This window comes from Nematolebias whitei, chromosome 2, assembly GCF_014905685.2.
Source record: "Nematolebias whitei isolate Nwh7 chromosome 2, NemWhi1, whole genome shotgun sequence".
NCBI classification, from domain to species: Eukaryota; Metazoa; Chordata; class Actinopteri; order Cyprinodontiformes; family Rivulidae; genus Nematolebias; species Nematolebias whitei.
Genome location: NC_056499.1, coordinates 5,641,452 through 5,657,495, shown reverse-complemented (window position 1 = coordinate 5,657,495; position 16,044 = coordinate 5,641,452). Strand labels below are relative to the sequence as shown.

Here is a 16,044-nt window from a genome sequence, read left to right as displayed (position 1 = left end):
TCATCCCAAAGATCCAGACCCCTGTCTTAAACTGAGTAATATTGTGTATGCTGTTCAGTGTCAGGCGGGTGATCAGTCTTATATCGGGGAAACTAAACAGCCACTGGCCAAAAGCATGGACCAGCACAGAAGATCAACATCATCGGACTCTGCGGTCTACACTCATCTCCAGGCCAGCGGTCACTCTTTCAGGGATGAAGATGTTCACATCCTGGACAGAGAGGAACGATGGTTTGAGAGAGGAGTAAAGGAGGCCATCTTTGTGAAAAGAAATCGTCCATCGTTAAACAGGGGTGGAGCCTCCATGTTCAACTGTGAATAGCAAGCGGCCATCAGGGCACTAACGATCATTCGTTAGGCTGATGGTCCTCCTGTATCGTGAACAGCTAGTTTTGACTTTCAACAACAAACTGGTTGATCCACTCTGAGAAATTATTTATTTATTTTGTTATTTACGAAACTGTCCAGATGACCTGACTGAACATTGTTGGATTTTTATACCTGGATTATTGAGCATGGACTTTGATGTTATTTATAAGATTGAGTTTATCGCAGCTCCTCAGACTGAAGAAGTCTTTGGGATTAAAGATGAAACTTTTCAACAATTTAAAAAAAAAACTTTTTTTTTTTTACTTTTTGCATTCATCCAGAGGACCTGACTTAACTTTGTTAGATGTTAAGATCGTCTATATAACTGATAATCTGATCAAACGATTGTTATCTGATACTTATGAAAACTGCAGAGGACCATGTGTGGATGAGTTCATTATCCAATAACTTGTCAACAGCTTCTGCAAAATCATAAACTACTGGGGATTCTTTTAATGTTTGCATTATTTTTTACGTGATAAATGATTCTCTGCATGTGTCACATGTTGAAAAAGTGCAGGAAACGAGTAACGGATGTGATCTGATGTAAAGACTAGGTTTGCAATCAAAAACCCTTGTAGAGAACAGATTAGCTTACCAAAGGACAGTTGGGTTAGTTTACCAAAGGACAGTTGGATTAGCTTACCAAAGGACAGTTGTTCAATGCACACTTGCATTTCTGATGACGAGCTCTGCAGCACAGTCGTTGTTCAACTTGGAAAATGGAAGATATTTGTAGCTAGAATGTCTTTGGTGCGCACCAGAGGCTCCATCTTTGTCTCTACAGAGCATCACTGCACTCCTTAAGCATTTCTATATAATATTTGAGGACGGCTGAGATATTATGATCTAAACTTGCTTTATTTGTACTCTTCAGAGCCCACGATGGCCTCGTGACAGCTTGCTGGTTGTCCTCCTGCCTGGCCATTCAATTGTAAATATCTGGGTTGGTTAAAAAAGAAATGAGAGCATGGTAGAAACAATGTGAACTATTTGGGTCACACAACAGTTCTGCAAAAAACAAAAAAAAAAACACTGGATCATGTCCTCCCCCCTCTTTATGTTCTGCCTATGAACTGGAAAGTTAAATGGAATTGATTAATTTTTGGTTCTTTGCTAAGTAATTTTTCCTGTCTATCAGCTGGGTCTCAATGAAAAAATAAAAATTGAATTAAATCTTAAATCTGCAAATGGTGGATCCTTTGCTTGATTTTATGTAATTATTGTAAAGATACATCAGGGATCAAACTGCCTGCTGCCGACTGGTTTGACAGTAAGATGATTTACATCACTTATTTATTTTCTTAAAGTCTCCTCCTGACATCGGTTTGCGCACGGCGCGGTGTGTGCCAAGAACAGGGAGGCTGGGGAGTGGAGAGTCATTTTTTCTTCCACCCCCCCGCTCATCAGGGGTCTCCTCTAGCTATATAAGGCACTGAGAGTTACACAGGAATCACAGCTCGTGCGTCTCAGGAACATCGCCAAAACGCAGCTCGAGCAGCAGCAACAGGAATAAAGAAATAACGCAGCTCGCACTGGAAGCTCCACTGAAGTTCTCCATCAGCTGAACATAAGGTGAGATTAAACACTTTTAACTTGAAACTATTTCAACGTTTTTTGTTGTTGTTGTTTAACAGAAATTGTGCTGACTGATGTATTCTGTCTAATTGTGGCGTATAATTAGACATTCATCTGAAAATACTAAAAATACATTTAAGCTGTGGGTTATTAGGTGCTTTTAAATTATGTAAAAGTTACATTTTATCTTATTGAGAAAAATAAAACACAAAAGCTGATCAATGTTTTTAGAAGCAGCTTAAATAGCTAAATGTAACCAGTAATCAAACAGGTATTTTTTATTTTTATTAGTATTTGTATCCAGTCCTGAGGTGAGGGCGGGGAAATAAATCAGACAGGAGTCAGTCGTGGCACAGAAGACCCCACAAGGAAATGTGGACATGTCTCCTCTGTCTGTCACTCTGGTATAAAATGTATGAGAGGCACGAGAAGAGCCCAAACGGAGAACCTGGTGGAGGTTGAGTGGGGAGACATGGCACAGGGGGAGGAGAAGGGTGTGGTGCCCAGAGCCTGGCACAGCGTGTTGACACAGAGACGGTGCCAGACCTCCAGCCTTTACAGCCAAAGGGAAAAGGGTGAAAGGATTCAAAGACGGGAGCAACCGGTGCAAGTTAGGGCTTAGTTCATCTATTTCTGTTCATCTCTGATCACTGAACCGTTTCTTTATGAAACTGTTTGAGTTTTAGACCACCTTGTTACTCACAGGAGAAAAGTCAGACAAATGTAGAATAATCACTCATATTGCATTAAAAATGACTTGGAAAAAAAAACAAGTTTTCAAGAAATGAACAGTAAAAGCTGATCGAAGGACTCACTGAGCAGCTTTAAAGGTAAAAATAAAACCTAAAGTTATCCTTAACTGTTCCAGATGCAGTTCGAAAGCGTTTATTCGTGTACTTTTTTTCTCAGAACTTGATGTGAACAAAGCACTTTGCCGAAACCACGGTGGAAGCTGGGTCACATGATGAGGCTGGCCTTAGATTGTGTTAAAAACCTGTCTGCATACTTTACTCCACAAATATGAGCATAAATGTGAACCGATACTCGAACGGCTCTTCCGTGGATGTTGCTCCCTGTCACGTTACTTATGTCTAACAGAAGACAAAATCAGTGTTGGTAACAATATAAGGCAGTAATGTGATATTTTAATCCCACCTTGATAAATAAAAGTTTTACTCACTAAGATTGTTTCTGGCATTTGCTGGAAGCATAACTGTTTTATATGTCTGGGTACATTTTCTTTTTATAACCTTGACGCTTAGTAATAATTAAATGTTTATTCTCTTCAGGTGTGTTGCACCCTGAGTGGTCTATTGAGTCTGAAAGAAAAACTCAGACAGCCAAAGGTGTCAGAATGACCCACTCTGCTTCAGCCTGGCTGCTCGTCACCTTCCTCCTGGTCTGCATCACGGACACATTTTCCCTCTTCCTGCCCGACTCCAAGGAACTGAGGGAGTTGCTGAGTCGCCACAAGCAGGAAGCTGACCAGAATGGTGCGAGCAGCGCAGCTGGGAACAGGACCCGGCGAGCCATTCTCTGGTCGGACCGCGAAGAGATTCTGCAGCTGCACAACAAGCTGCGAGGCGGCGTTTACCCCACAGCCTCAGACATGGAGTATATGGTGAGACGTTGTTACATTAAACCACATTTATACTTTAAACACGTAAAGATCAAAAGTGTTCTGTCTCGGCACTAACGAGCGACAAAACAAGGCCTGTAATTAGGATTTTATTTTGCCCAGAAAAGTGGAGATGGGATAAAAACAATCTCCTCAGCTGGAAACATGCAGTCATGAAGCCTGACGTGCTGCCAGGCCCGCTGTGCCAGTCGTTTACAGGCAACATAATAATGCTGACTCTGTCCTACCTGCAAACAGCTCTGCTCGGGAGAACACAGGAGGGTGAGGGGCTGGTGGGGAAACTAAAGGCCTGCGTGGAACATTTCTGCCTGAAAGAGGGTGAGGGATTGTTGTTGATACACAGAAGATCCCTCACAACCTGTTCCATGAAGTGGAGAATCGGCAGCAGCCTGTGGTCACAGAGCGGAGGAAACTCTCTGGATTTACTCTGCTCTCATGTTCCAGAGAACAGGACGAGCGTGTGTTAGCATCGGCAAAAGGGTGTTTGGGGTAACAGCGGTGTCTGTGTGCGCATGTTTTAATTACCACCGAAAGGCTGGAAATTTACTGAGGGGATGTACTTTGAGGGGCCGTGCTGCACGGAGTCCTTACTACTTTTTTTTTGTTTTTGCTCTTCTCTCCACTGTGGGAGTCGAGTGTCTTCTCTTCCCTCTCCTGCATTGTTGTTTCAAAAAATTCCACTCAGGAAATGTGGATCATTCAGGCGTGATTGCTGGAGATCTTTGGTGGACCGGGGCTGGGCGCCAGCAGCCCAGTTTGAATGTCATCGCTGACGTTTAGTGTGCGCAGCTCCTTTCAGCTTATTAGGAAGGAAGTGTAGGAGGAGAGGCCTGGAAGAGGCCGGAGCTAATAATTTACCGAGTCTCTGGAGATTGTTGCAAAGTCTTTGCGTTTCTGCAGTGAACTGAGACAAATGTGTGTTTGCAGGTTTGGGATGATGAGTTGGAGCGATCTGCCACTCAGTGGGCAGACGTGTGTCAGTGGGACCACGGGCCTCAGGACCTGCTTCGGTCGATTGGACAGAACCTGGCAGTTCACTGGGGCAGGTGAGAATTAACTGCGTTCCCAGACATACTAAATATGAAATGTGTAAAACCTAACTATAAAGTTAAGAATGAAAGCACTAGTAAAATGTTTAATCTGTCTAAACTAAATGTGAAATAAACTGGAATGTTTTAGATGCCACTTTAAAGATTCAGGTTCTTATTTCAATTACGTAAGGCAGTGGTTCCCAACCCTGGTCCTTGAGGAACACCGTCCTGCATGTTTTGCTTGTTTCCCTGCGTTGACGCACCTGATTTGAATGAATGGGTGATTATCTGACTTCTGCAGAACTCGAGGAAGTAATTAACTCACTGAATCAGGTGTGTCAGAGGAGAAAGTAACTGAAACATGCAGGACGGTGTTCCTCAGGGACCAGGGTTGGGAACCACTGACCTAACAGATGGGAATTTTAGTTTATTGGTCAATTTTTCTGCTAATTTGCTCCAGACCTGATTGTGAAATAAGGGGCAGATTTTGTTTTATTACGTCTGACTGTTTCTGTGCTGTGCTCATATTTTTACTGAAACGTATTAATCAGCAGAAAAGTCCGTTCTTTGTCATTCCAGCAACCCCCAAACAAAAAACAAAACAGTTCTTGTAAATGCAGTCGTGGGATTTTGGACTTGTCCTCTGTTTGGGATGACTTCTAGTTCTTGACCCTGGATGACCTCTATGTTTTTACTTTTACTCGGGTGGTTCCTTCCTTTTTTAGCTAAATGAAGCCAAGAAAAAAAAAGCTTTAAACTTCCCCCAAATCTGTAGTTTTCCAAATATTAGGGAAGCTTTAACAGGTTTGTGTTGGTTACTACAGACATTGGCACCTTTAGATGCTGGCAGATGAATTATCTCCCTTTGAACGTCAGAACTGGCCATAAAACCTCAACAACCTGCGTTATTATTTGCACTTTTGACATTTCATGCACAGAAGGACACTAGGATTTTCTCGTAAGCCGTCAGCTAGTAAACGAATTTCCCCCCATATCAGAACATAAAAATGAGCTGGAACTTCATGAAATATTATACATTGAATGATAATAAGATCTTAGAGCCCATTCCTAAATGTCAATTTCATCCAGAATCTGTGGAGGAAAGTAAAGACCTGCACTGTGGCATGAGAACATGTCCCCAAGTGAACAGGCACAGCTGGCTTCTGTGTGAAACAACATCTGGCTTTGCAGCAGGTGCCCTTCCAGGAATCTGCTCCCATTCTTCCAGCCTCAGTTTCATCTCTCTACTTCCCTTTTTTAAAGTCCCTCTGCCAGAAAACCCCTAATGTTGAGTCATCGCCCACCCCCTCTCCATTTGCTAGCTCAGCATTTTCAACACTGTAAAATGAGATGTTTATAATAACAGTTCAAACTGATTTATTGGGCTATAAAGCCATGTTTAGATTTGACTCATTTAAAAAAAAAAAATCTTGATTTAATTTCCCTTGTTACTTGGGAACAGTCTGCAGTTCTTTGCACTGGTTCACATTTGAACTCAATGTCTGAGGACTGAAAAGGGAGGAGGAGATTCTTGCAGTGTTTCTTGAGTCTGGCCAAAGCACCTGGCAGCTCCTTTTAATATTTCCCCCTCACACTTGGTAGCTGGATGGCCTTTGACTGAGCCTACTGTTGTCTGCTTGTGTGTGTGCACTGACCCTGCAGATACCGCTCGCCTGCCTTCCATGTTCAGGCCTGGTACGATGAGGTAAAAGATTACACGTATCCCTACGCTCACGAGTGCAATCCATGGTGCCCAGAACGCTGCTCCGGTCCCATGTGCACCCACTATACCCAGGTAGGACAAATCTTGTATAATGTATATGGTGTTTTAATAAAGTGGCCTTTGTCCTTAATTAGTAAGCAAAATACAAACCCAGTACAAAAAGTTGGGAAATGAGAAGAGCTGGCATTCACATCCCTAAAACTTTGCTCTGTAGCCACTGAAACAATTTTATAAAAACAAAAACACATCCTCCCTTCACTCTTTGCCCACATTGAAACCTGATCACTTTCATCTGGCAGTCAGACACACCAGACATCCTGCACTGCTTGACCCGGAGGCCTTTGAAGATACTGACAAGGAGGCAGTGCCAAATCTGAGCATCCTCAACGCGTTGCCGTCTTACAGTTCTTTGATGTATCTGCAGTTTGAGCAGTCACACTTCATTGCAACCTCTGCTGGTTTTACCAGGATTTGTCAGTCTATGTGCTGACTCAGTATCTCCAGAGGCCCCTAAGCATACAAGGAAAAAGGTGAACATTCTTGAGGAGGGAGAGCACATGTTTGAGAGGAAGATGTGGGGAGGTTTTTGGAACATGCTGCATTGTACTTCCCATCAAATGGCACATAATTTGTCTGTAACTGCACTGCAGCAAATGTTTCTTCCCACTTGTTTCTGTAGATTTAAACTATAAAACAAGGATGCCAGAGCATGAGTTTTGCAGTTGACTTTTCTGTGCACTGTGTTTACTTAGAAAATCCAAGTGCTAACTAATTTTGGCCATTTATTTGCTTTTCCTCATTGCAGCTGGTCTGGGCAACCACCAACCGAGTGGGCTGTGCTGTGCACGTGTGTCCAGCGATGAACGTCTGGGGAGAAGTCTGGGAGAACGCAGTTTATCTTGTGTGCAACTATTCCCCAAAGTAAGAGCCATATTTTCCTAAATTCCACGGTTCATCCACACTCCTAATCTTATTCCGCCTTCCTTACAAGGCTGACAAGTCTCGCGTTGCAGTGCTGCAAATATGTTGCACTAGTTTAAACATTCTGACATAGAGTTGCTGTTTAAATGACCCATAACTAAGGACAAACAATAATAATGAAGCATAAGGGGGAAATTAAAATTATTTTAATTTGTTGGATTAAAAATACTTAATAAATTTTGATTTAAGAATGTAGAGTGAATGCAGTGTTCTGGTGTAATTATATGGCCGTGTTCTAAATTAATTTGTTTTACATTTAGTCAAGCTGACCATTGTTTTTCATCTGTGCAGGGGAAACTGGATTGGAGAGGCCCCGTATAAACATGGCCGACCCTGTTCCCAGTGTCCTCCAAGCTATGGAGGAGGATGTAGAAACAACTTATGCTACAAAGGTGAGACGACTTAATATAGTTGAATTCAACCTTTATTTATTCAGGTTAATCCTATTGAGCCTCGGGGACTCATTTACAAGAGAGACTTGTAGATAATAAGAATAATTTGTATTTAAATGGCTACACATTTTTGTGTTTATGTACTTCAATTTGTAATATTGCGTTTGTGCACATGACATATTTTCACGTTTCAAAGCCCAAAGTCCAAATGAAAAGGGGCTAAAGTGTAACTTCTCGGTCATCAATTGCCCAGATGTTGCAACTGTTTTTAAATTCCTGAAGACATCTTACCTGTGAACACAAAACCTTCTTCAGTTCTGGTGGCCAGTTTCATGCTTGTGAGCAGCTGGAGGGGTAACTCCGGTGTGATTTCACAAAACCCTTTCAGGCCAGGCCTGATTTTCTAGAATCTAGAAAATTCTAGAATCGCACCGCTCGGGGTGGCTGCATGTTGAAGTAGCTCTCACAGTCATTCCGAAATTTTGCTTTTGAAAACTTTAATGCCTCTTTTTTTCTGGATGTAAATCGCTTTTTTCGGATACGTCTCCTCGTATCAGATGCTGTGCAGTTGGAAAGATTTTTTAACTGAAAACCTTTTTTTTAAACTTTTGGACATTTGTTATGATGCGTAACCATGACAACGAGGTGGTTTTCTACAACTGGGAGCAGCTGATTAACATCTCAAAAGCACAAATAATACCTCACCTACAGCCCCAAATCCCAGATGGGTTGAAAACAAGGTGCCTTGGATGCATTCCCATCTGCCTGGCAGCGGTGCTCATGTGCCTGACCGCTGAGATCCTGGAGCTGGCGGAAAACGTAGCTTGTGAGAGCGGGAGGACCAGGATCGTCTCTCGACACCTGCAGTTCCATCCGCGGGGATGAGGAGCTCGGCAGGCTTCTGGGAAGAGTGGCCATCGCTCGGGGAGGAGCTCTACCCAACATTCAGGTAGTCCTGCTGCGCAAGAGGACCGAGAGGTCTGCTGGGTCCAGGTGGATGGATCGGCGTCTGCAGCCAGTTTCTTCGGATCTGTTGTGGGACGGACTACTGCAGATCCTTCCTGCCTACAGACAGCATCTGTAACAACTCTTTAATGAAACCAGGATGATGAGCTACAACAACAATTAATTTACCTTTGAGATTAATAAAGTATTTTTGAATTGAATTGAATTTTCTTTATGTAATGACTAAGATTGTGGGTTGAGGTCAACCTGCCACTGTTATGCCTCTGAGCCACTGAAGGAGGTAGTGACAGTTGTGAACTGATCAAAATTTGTAAGAGTAACCTAGCCTCAGTGCTTGATGGTGTAAAATGGTGATAGATGATCTTTGTAGCTTGCTGGCCACAGGATTTAGAATGGGATACGTCTGGCACACGTTATGCAAAGTGCTCCACACAAACACCCAATGACCCCCGATTCTGCGCTGCCAGCTTCATTGTATAATTTCTTACTCATACCAGTTATGGATGGCCTAACTGGTACATTTACAAAAGACCAGGCAACTTTAAGAGGGGTTTTACTTTGTGGCATATTGTAAAGCACTTTTGTAAAAAAGGCCTAATAACTCTCTAAAGCCATGTTAACATATTAGTTGTGCTCAATGACTTAAAAAAATATATTCTTGTGAAGTCACTGTATTTGTGTATGCATCCACATACGAAGCCAGTACAGTAGTGTGGAACTTACTAATAAAATATAATTGGTTAAAGAAGGGTACAGCGCCCACCTACCCTCACTCCAATTCAACACTGAGCACCCATTTTGTAGACTCAGCAGTGAATCAGTTTTAGTCCTACTTCAAATCCATGAACTTGATAATAAAACATGACAAAAGCCTATCAGGCATAGTGATTTGTGAAAATGTTCTTAAATGTTAAATGCCTCTTCGACTCTTGTTGATCTAAAGAAGAAAACCTCTTCAAGAGCCATGACAGAAAGAACACTTGCCTCTTTTCAGTTTTTTAGAAATCTTTCCCACAGTTGCTGCTGCTCTTCATTTAGCTGAGACGTCTGGTTTGTAATCCCTTACCAGTCTGCATCATTGTGCAACATTTACAGAATGACTGCCAAGTATCTAGTTCTGGCACACTCCCATTAAGTAATGAGCAGGAGCTTTGTAATCCACCATTTCTGACCACTCAGATAACCATTTAGTGAATATGAAGCTTTTTCCGACAGCAACCTTAAAGAGACAAGAAAGATCACAGTGTTTCAGGCAGAGTGACAAAATGTGCTGCAAAATATAAAAGATTAAAGCATTTACAGTAAACCTCCTTCATAAAACCTGCAAACGCACCGATATAAACTCTACATTTGTTCATTTACAGACTCTCAGCGCTCAGAGACGGAGGACATGAATGAGGTGGAAAAACCTCAAGTACCTCTGCCACCTCGTACGACCTCCCGACCAGCTCCCAAAACTCCCAGAAAACCCGTGTCCAAGCCCTCCTCTCCAAGACCTGCCGCTCCCAGGACATCACCTGCAAAAACTCCAAGCAACCCCTATCTTGGTAATCCCAGGAACATTCAACAAGGACATTAAACTTCTTCTATTTTGTTCTTAATATTAACTCATTGTCTTGTCTTGCAGTTCACAACATTAAGTGTGAGACTAGGCTACGAGATAAATGCAAAGGGGCAACCTGCAACAGGTAAGGCTGTTGTGAAAGGTTTTTCTGAAAAATCTCAATTTATTTGTTAATTTACCACACACTGTTAACTGACTTTCTTCCTCTGCAGACACAGATGTCCGGCAAATTGTTTAAACAAGAAAGCAAAAGTTTGGGGAAGTGGTACTTATGATGTGGTGAGTCTACCCGGCAGAACAACAAATACCAGTATCTTGCATCATTTACTGTATCTAGGAGCCTTATAGGAATAAACTTAAGATTTGCCATGTCCAGGATGACTGAGAATCTACACCAATAATTTTCATTATGCAGCACCATTTAATATTATTTTGTACTTAGTTGTTCACGTTTTTTGTTTCAGCAATCGAGTGTTTGCCGAGCTGCTATCCATGCTGGAGTTATAGACAACAACGGAGGGCTGGTTGATGTCACAAGAACAGACAGGTCTCCGTTCTTTGTCAGATCCACAAAAAATGGCGTTGAATCTTTGAGGTACAAATATTTTAAAGTTATTTGTGTCTATTAGGCAATAAATACAATTTGTCTGTTATCAGGTTCAACATAAGGACTGTGGACAAACTGCTCACAAAATGCTTTCATACTAGAGAAATACACAACGTTAAAATTAAAATACAACATTTTTCACGTTCTTGAGTTAATTCTAGATATAAAGTGGACAAAAAGGCACATCTCTGTTGATTAGTATTGATTAACTGAGCAGCAGCCTTCATTCTTAAGTGACAGGATGGTGGACCAGCTGCATCGAAGGGCAGCAAAAATTTTTTTATTTTTGTTCATAACAAGAATGGAAAGTTGATTGATTTCATCAAGATGATACTCATTTACTAACATATTCATCTTAACGTATAAAACATATAAAGCAAAACCCTTTTAAAATTAGCAAATTACCCTTTTTTCTGCACTCACTCTCGTGCAAGGCGGACACCTTTTCGCTCCCTCTCCTGTTTTCCTCCTGCTTTTTTGCTCTCTGTCTGTGTATTGGAGCTCCTATTACACATCTTTCGAAATGAAAACTACTGTCATGGATCTGGTCAGCTGGACTTTCAACGCAATCAACAAAAATCTTTTCAACAACGCGACAGGGTCCTGGAGAGCCCTCATGCCCCACTGAGACTCACGCGGTGGGATACGTCATGGATCCGTGGGGAGTTTTGGAGCTGATGTGTCTTTCCGTTTTGTCTCAGGACGCCGAAGATATTTATATACAGTGAACCCTCGTTTTTCATGGGGGTTACGTTCCAAATAGAACCCGTGATAGGCGAAATCCATGAAGTAGTAACCTTTATTTTTTTTACAATTATTATACAATGAAATACTCCATAATGCATTCAAACCAAAGAACAAAACCTTTTTACAGGCCCAAGCATTTGTTTAACAAATAAAAGTACTGTATAAACGTTTTTAACAATTAACTACAGTAACTACTGAGACTGTTTAGCCAATCAGAATGCAGAACACAATGCACGATGCAAATCCGTGAAGCAGCGAGACCGTGAAAGGTGAACCACGTTATAGCGAGGGTTCACTGTAATTGGATTCATGATAGCAGGTTTCTACTTTTTGGCATCGGTGGATTCCTATGCTATTGGGTATTAAGGAAGACAGTTGCAGCAGTTTCAGCCATGGCAAAACTGCAGTCTGTGTGAAGGTTTGGTTCGTACTTTGAGTACTCAAAATCAGCTGATTTACGAGCTAAACTGTAAGATGGAAGCAATTTGTGAGAATCGCAACCCACCTGCGGCTTCTGGGACTCACCAGCTTGTTGGAGACGACCTTGGAGGAGGCTCATAAGCACTGAACAGTGGAATGCCCACAAATTTGGCTATTTTTGGATCAAAAGTACCAGCAAGGCTGATAAGAAAAAAACAGTCTGCCTGAAAAAAAAACCAACAATTGTGGCCTATCTGAATTTGACTCCCCTGGTTGGCCTCAAAGTAGGCTGACATCAAATTTCTCCTGGGATATGTGTAAACTAAGGAAAATCTTTGTCTATCGCAACCCCCCTCCCCCCGAGAACTTCTGTGAAGGCTTATCAGAACTGTGCCGACTGACACCAACATCTTATCAGGACTATGGTCTATCTGGAAGTGCTTCATGGACAAATCTTACCGTCTTGTTGTCACATGCATGTGTAACGTGTTTATAAATGTGCTGCTGGTAGTTTTTTGATGTCTCAAATCATGTCCTGATAGGACAATGTGTGAAGAGACCTTTTTTGTGATGCCACTATCCTCACCTCATGGCTTTTCCCCGTTTTCTATCTAGAAAGTATTCTGAAAAAGGATAAGGGGTCACGCTCCTGTAGCAGCAGCAACGTGCACTCAGCCCATCTTTCGAACGACTGTACGAACATAATCTCACTGTATTTTGGTACAATGATAATAAAGCTTATACAGATTCAGATTCTGATCCAAAACAAACTATTTTTGGATTCACACACAGTTATTTTACATTATTTGACTTGTTTTATTGTATTTACACTAATGTGTTTAAATACATAACACGAAATATTTGGTGGTGATTTTCTTAAAATCTCATTTTCTAATGCAGAGTTGAGGAAGCATTTAATCTCTGCTATAGTTTCAATGATTTGTAAGAAGTTTTTTTTTTTTACAAAAACTGTAGCAACTGATCTCTAACCCCTCCTGTGTCTTCACAGTAAATATAAACCTGGGAACTCCTTTGTGGTGACCAAAGTAGAAGGTAAGAAAATCACTGCCTTTTTCCAGAACTCTCCTTCATTATTTCATTTAGTGTCATTCAGTATTTTAAGTGTTTTTTTCTGTTTGTGTGACAGAATATACTGCTGATTGTTACACCACCGTTGCTGAAATCTGCCCTTTCAAAAGACCCTCTTCACACTGTCCAAGGTGCCTTTACACATTCAGCCTTACGTTTTTCCAAATGTAGCAAATATGCGTCTTTTAGGGTTTGTTTAAAACTTCATGTGCGCGTCCAAACAATGCATCTTGCTTGTTAACGAGTCCATAAGCTTCAACTAATAAAAACAATAACAATTAGTAATATAATTCCCGACTGTTGTTACATTTTTCAGAATTTTCTGCCCAGCCAGCTGTCACTCACAGCCTTCGTACTGGTCACCTGTCATTGGAAACAGCATCTACGCAGACGTGAGTTTTTTTTTTTTCACATTTACAAAAATTTCCACCGCCTGTACAGACGGATACAGGCGGTTGAAATGAGATTCCTCTGTAGAGTAGCTGGACTCTCCCTTAGAGAAAGGACGAGCAGTTCAGTTGTCTGGGAGAGACTCAGAGTAGAACCGCTGCTCCTCCACATCGAGAAGAGCCAGTTGAGGTGGTTCAGGCATCTGGTGAGGATGCTCCCTGGGCACCTCCCTAGGGAGGTGCTTCAGGCATGTCCAACTGCAAGGAGACCCCAGGGAAGACCCAGGACTCACTAGAGAGACTACGTCTCTCAGTTGACCTGGGAACACCTTGGGGTCCTCCCAGAAGAGCTGGAAGAGGTGGCTGTGGAAAGACATGTCTAGACCTCCCTGCTCAAGCTGCTGCCGACACGACTTCAGAACAAGCGGAAGATGATTGATGGATGGATGGATGGATTGATATACAACATTTTATTACACTGAAAGTACCACAGACTTTTTTTTTTCATGTTCACATTTTCATCTCGTTGTTCTGTATCAACACAAGACCTTTAAATGTGAAGTTGTGTCCGTGGTCTTTTCCAAATTTCAAGCGGTAAAAACGACATGAATAAGAGTTCACCCCAAAAAATATTCAGAGGAACATCAAAGTTCATGCTCATTAATCCAGGTATAAATCCAACAATGTTCAGTCAGGTCATCTGGATGGTTTCTTTTGTTGCTGAGATGTTTCATCCTTCATCCGAAGGTCTTCTTCAGTCTGAGGAGCCACCAAACCAAACTGAATCCCACAAACAGTTCACTCCCAGAGTGGAAAATAACCAGTTTGCTGGTGATAATACAGCCTCCAGGGCCCGCCCTCTCCCCCGTCAATTCCTCTAAGGCATGCTTGAATTATTGAGCATGAACTTTGGTGTTTTGCACCACTTTGGCATGGCTGCCTTAGAGGATTTGACAGGGGAGAGGGCGAGCCCGGAGGCCATCTTATCACCAGCAAACTGTTTTTTCTCACTCTGGAAGTGTCCTGTTTGTGGGATTCAGTTTGGTTTAGTGTCTCTTCAGATTGAAGAAGTCCTTCGGATGAAGGATGCAACGTCTCAGCAACAAAAGAAACCATCCAGATGACTTATTTAGAGGAAGTGTTTGAGATATAATACAGGGAGTTTAGTTTACTTTAACTCAAAAGAGCAAGAGAAAGGGATGAGAAAAGGCGAGGGCAGCCCACCACTAAAAACCTGATGTCACCTGTAGACAAAAGCAACACTGTTGTATCTGTGAGGCCGGCTCAGAAGATGAATGGATGTTCTCTGCAGCAGAACGTTGTCCAGTCTCCATCCAGCTGATCTCCTGACCCAATCACAGCTCACTAACTGCACACTACATTTACCCCCCATTACACACAGCTGTCAAAGCACAAGAAAACAAAACGTAATCTGAAAGTCTAAATGATAAAATGACCTTAGATCTTCACTTTCCATATCCCCTGCTAGTATTTTTGAACAAAAGTCAAAATTCTTCTGAGGTGCAGCGGTTGTTTTGTGGTTGTTCCTGAAGACTTTCTGAGTCATCTTTGAGAGAAACTGAGAACCAAATGTTGAAGTTCCTTGAGGACGACTGGTTTGGATCAACACTTCATATTTATTATTTTAGTATATCTTACTATATTTTATTCTTGCAGCTTATATATAAAAGGTAACGTGCACAGACACACTGTCATGTTGAGTTTGGTGGAGTGATACCTTGGATCAAACTGCCACTTGATAATATACGAGTAAAAATCACTGAGCCAAAGAGACTCTAAAGAATAACGTGTCAAGGAATGATTTACTGTCTCAGGCACCCACATTTATTTCTGCAGTGGTGCAGAGGCTAAATGTTGGTCCAACATGAGATATAAACGTCGGTGGAGCGCACGTGTGACCCATGTTTGGTTTGGAAAATGAACAATTCTCTGCTCTGTTGATAAGAGCTTATGGTTTGTTCTGCTGGAGCCAGATTTCTGGCACAGACTCCTCCGTTTGAGAGTCTTTCAGTGTGTGTGTCCCTTTGTTAGAGAAATATTCCATGTTTGATAGTAAGATCGTTGCAACGTTTATGTAGTGAACAAATAGTTGTTAATCCTCTAAATGTTGGGATCGTTTTATCTTCACAGAGCTCCAGTATTTGTAAATCAGCCATCCATGCCGGGGTGATTAAAACAGACGGCGGCTTTGTTGATGCTCTTCCACTGGAAAGAAGGAAAGACTACACTGGAGTTCTGAAAAATGGCATCCAGTCTGAAAGGTATCCTCCCTGTACAGCTTTTGTGTTGTAGTTATTTATTCACAATTGATGCAGCAATTATCTTCTATTCAAACAGAAGAAGGTATGGAAAATAAAAGCACGAAAAAGTAGGAATGCACGATATTATTGACATGGTATCGGCCGATATTAGCGATAAAGTTCAATATCAGACATCGGCCATTCCATCAAAATAACTTACCGATATAAAAGGCGCTGGTTTTATATATATATATATATATATATATATATATATATATATATATATAT

General features: G+C 41.7%; 1 protein-coding gene across 1 annotated transcript in view; it reads left to right on the top strand.

Annotated features, from left to right (window-relative positions):
• Positions 1–3,278: 3,278 nt before the first annotated feature.
• crispld2 (cysteine-rich secretory protein LCCL domain containing 2) overlaps positions 3,279–16,044 on the top strand; it is a 16,602-nt gene continuing 3,836 nt past the window's right edge. Inside the window, exons 1-13 of the mRNA XM_037695813.1 lie at positions 3,279–3,568; positions 4,514–4,632; positions 6,280–6,412; positions 7,146–7,261; positions 7,613–7,713; positions 10,044–10,226; positions 10,307–10,367; positions 10,456–10,522; positions 10,708–10,838; positions 13,027–13,070; positions 13,165–13,237; positions 13,423–13,498; positions 15,647–15,777. Of these exons, the coding sequence (XP_037551741.1) occupies positions 3,302–3,568; positions 4,514–4,632; positions 6,280–6,412; positions 7,146–7,261; positions 7,613–7,713; positions 10,044–10,226; positions 10,307–10,367; positions 10,456–10,522; positions 10,708–10,838; positions 13,027–13,070; positions 13,165–13,237; positions 13,423–13,498; positions 15,647–15,777 (1,502 nt within the window). The 5' untranslated portion in view covers positions 3,279–3,301. The remainder of the gene's footprint in view (positions 3,569–4,513; positions 4,633–6,279; positions 6,413–7,145; positions 7,262–7,612; positions 7,714–10,043; positions 10,227–10,306; positions 10,368–10,455; positions 10,523–10,707; positions 10,839–13,026; positions 13,071–13,164; positions 13,238–13,422; positions 13,499–15,646; positions 15,778–16,044) is intronic.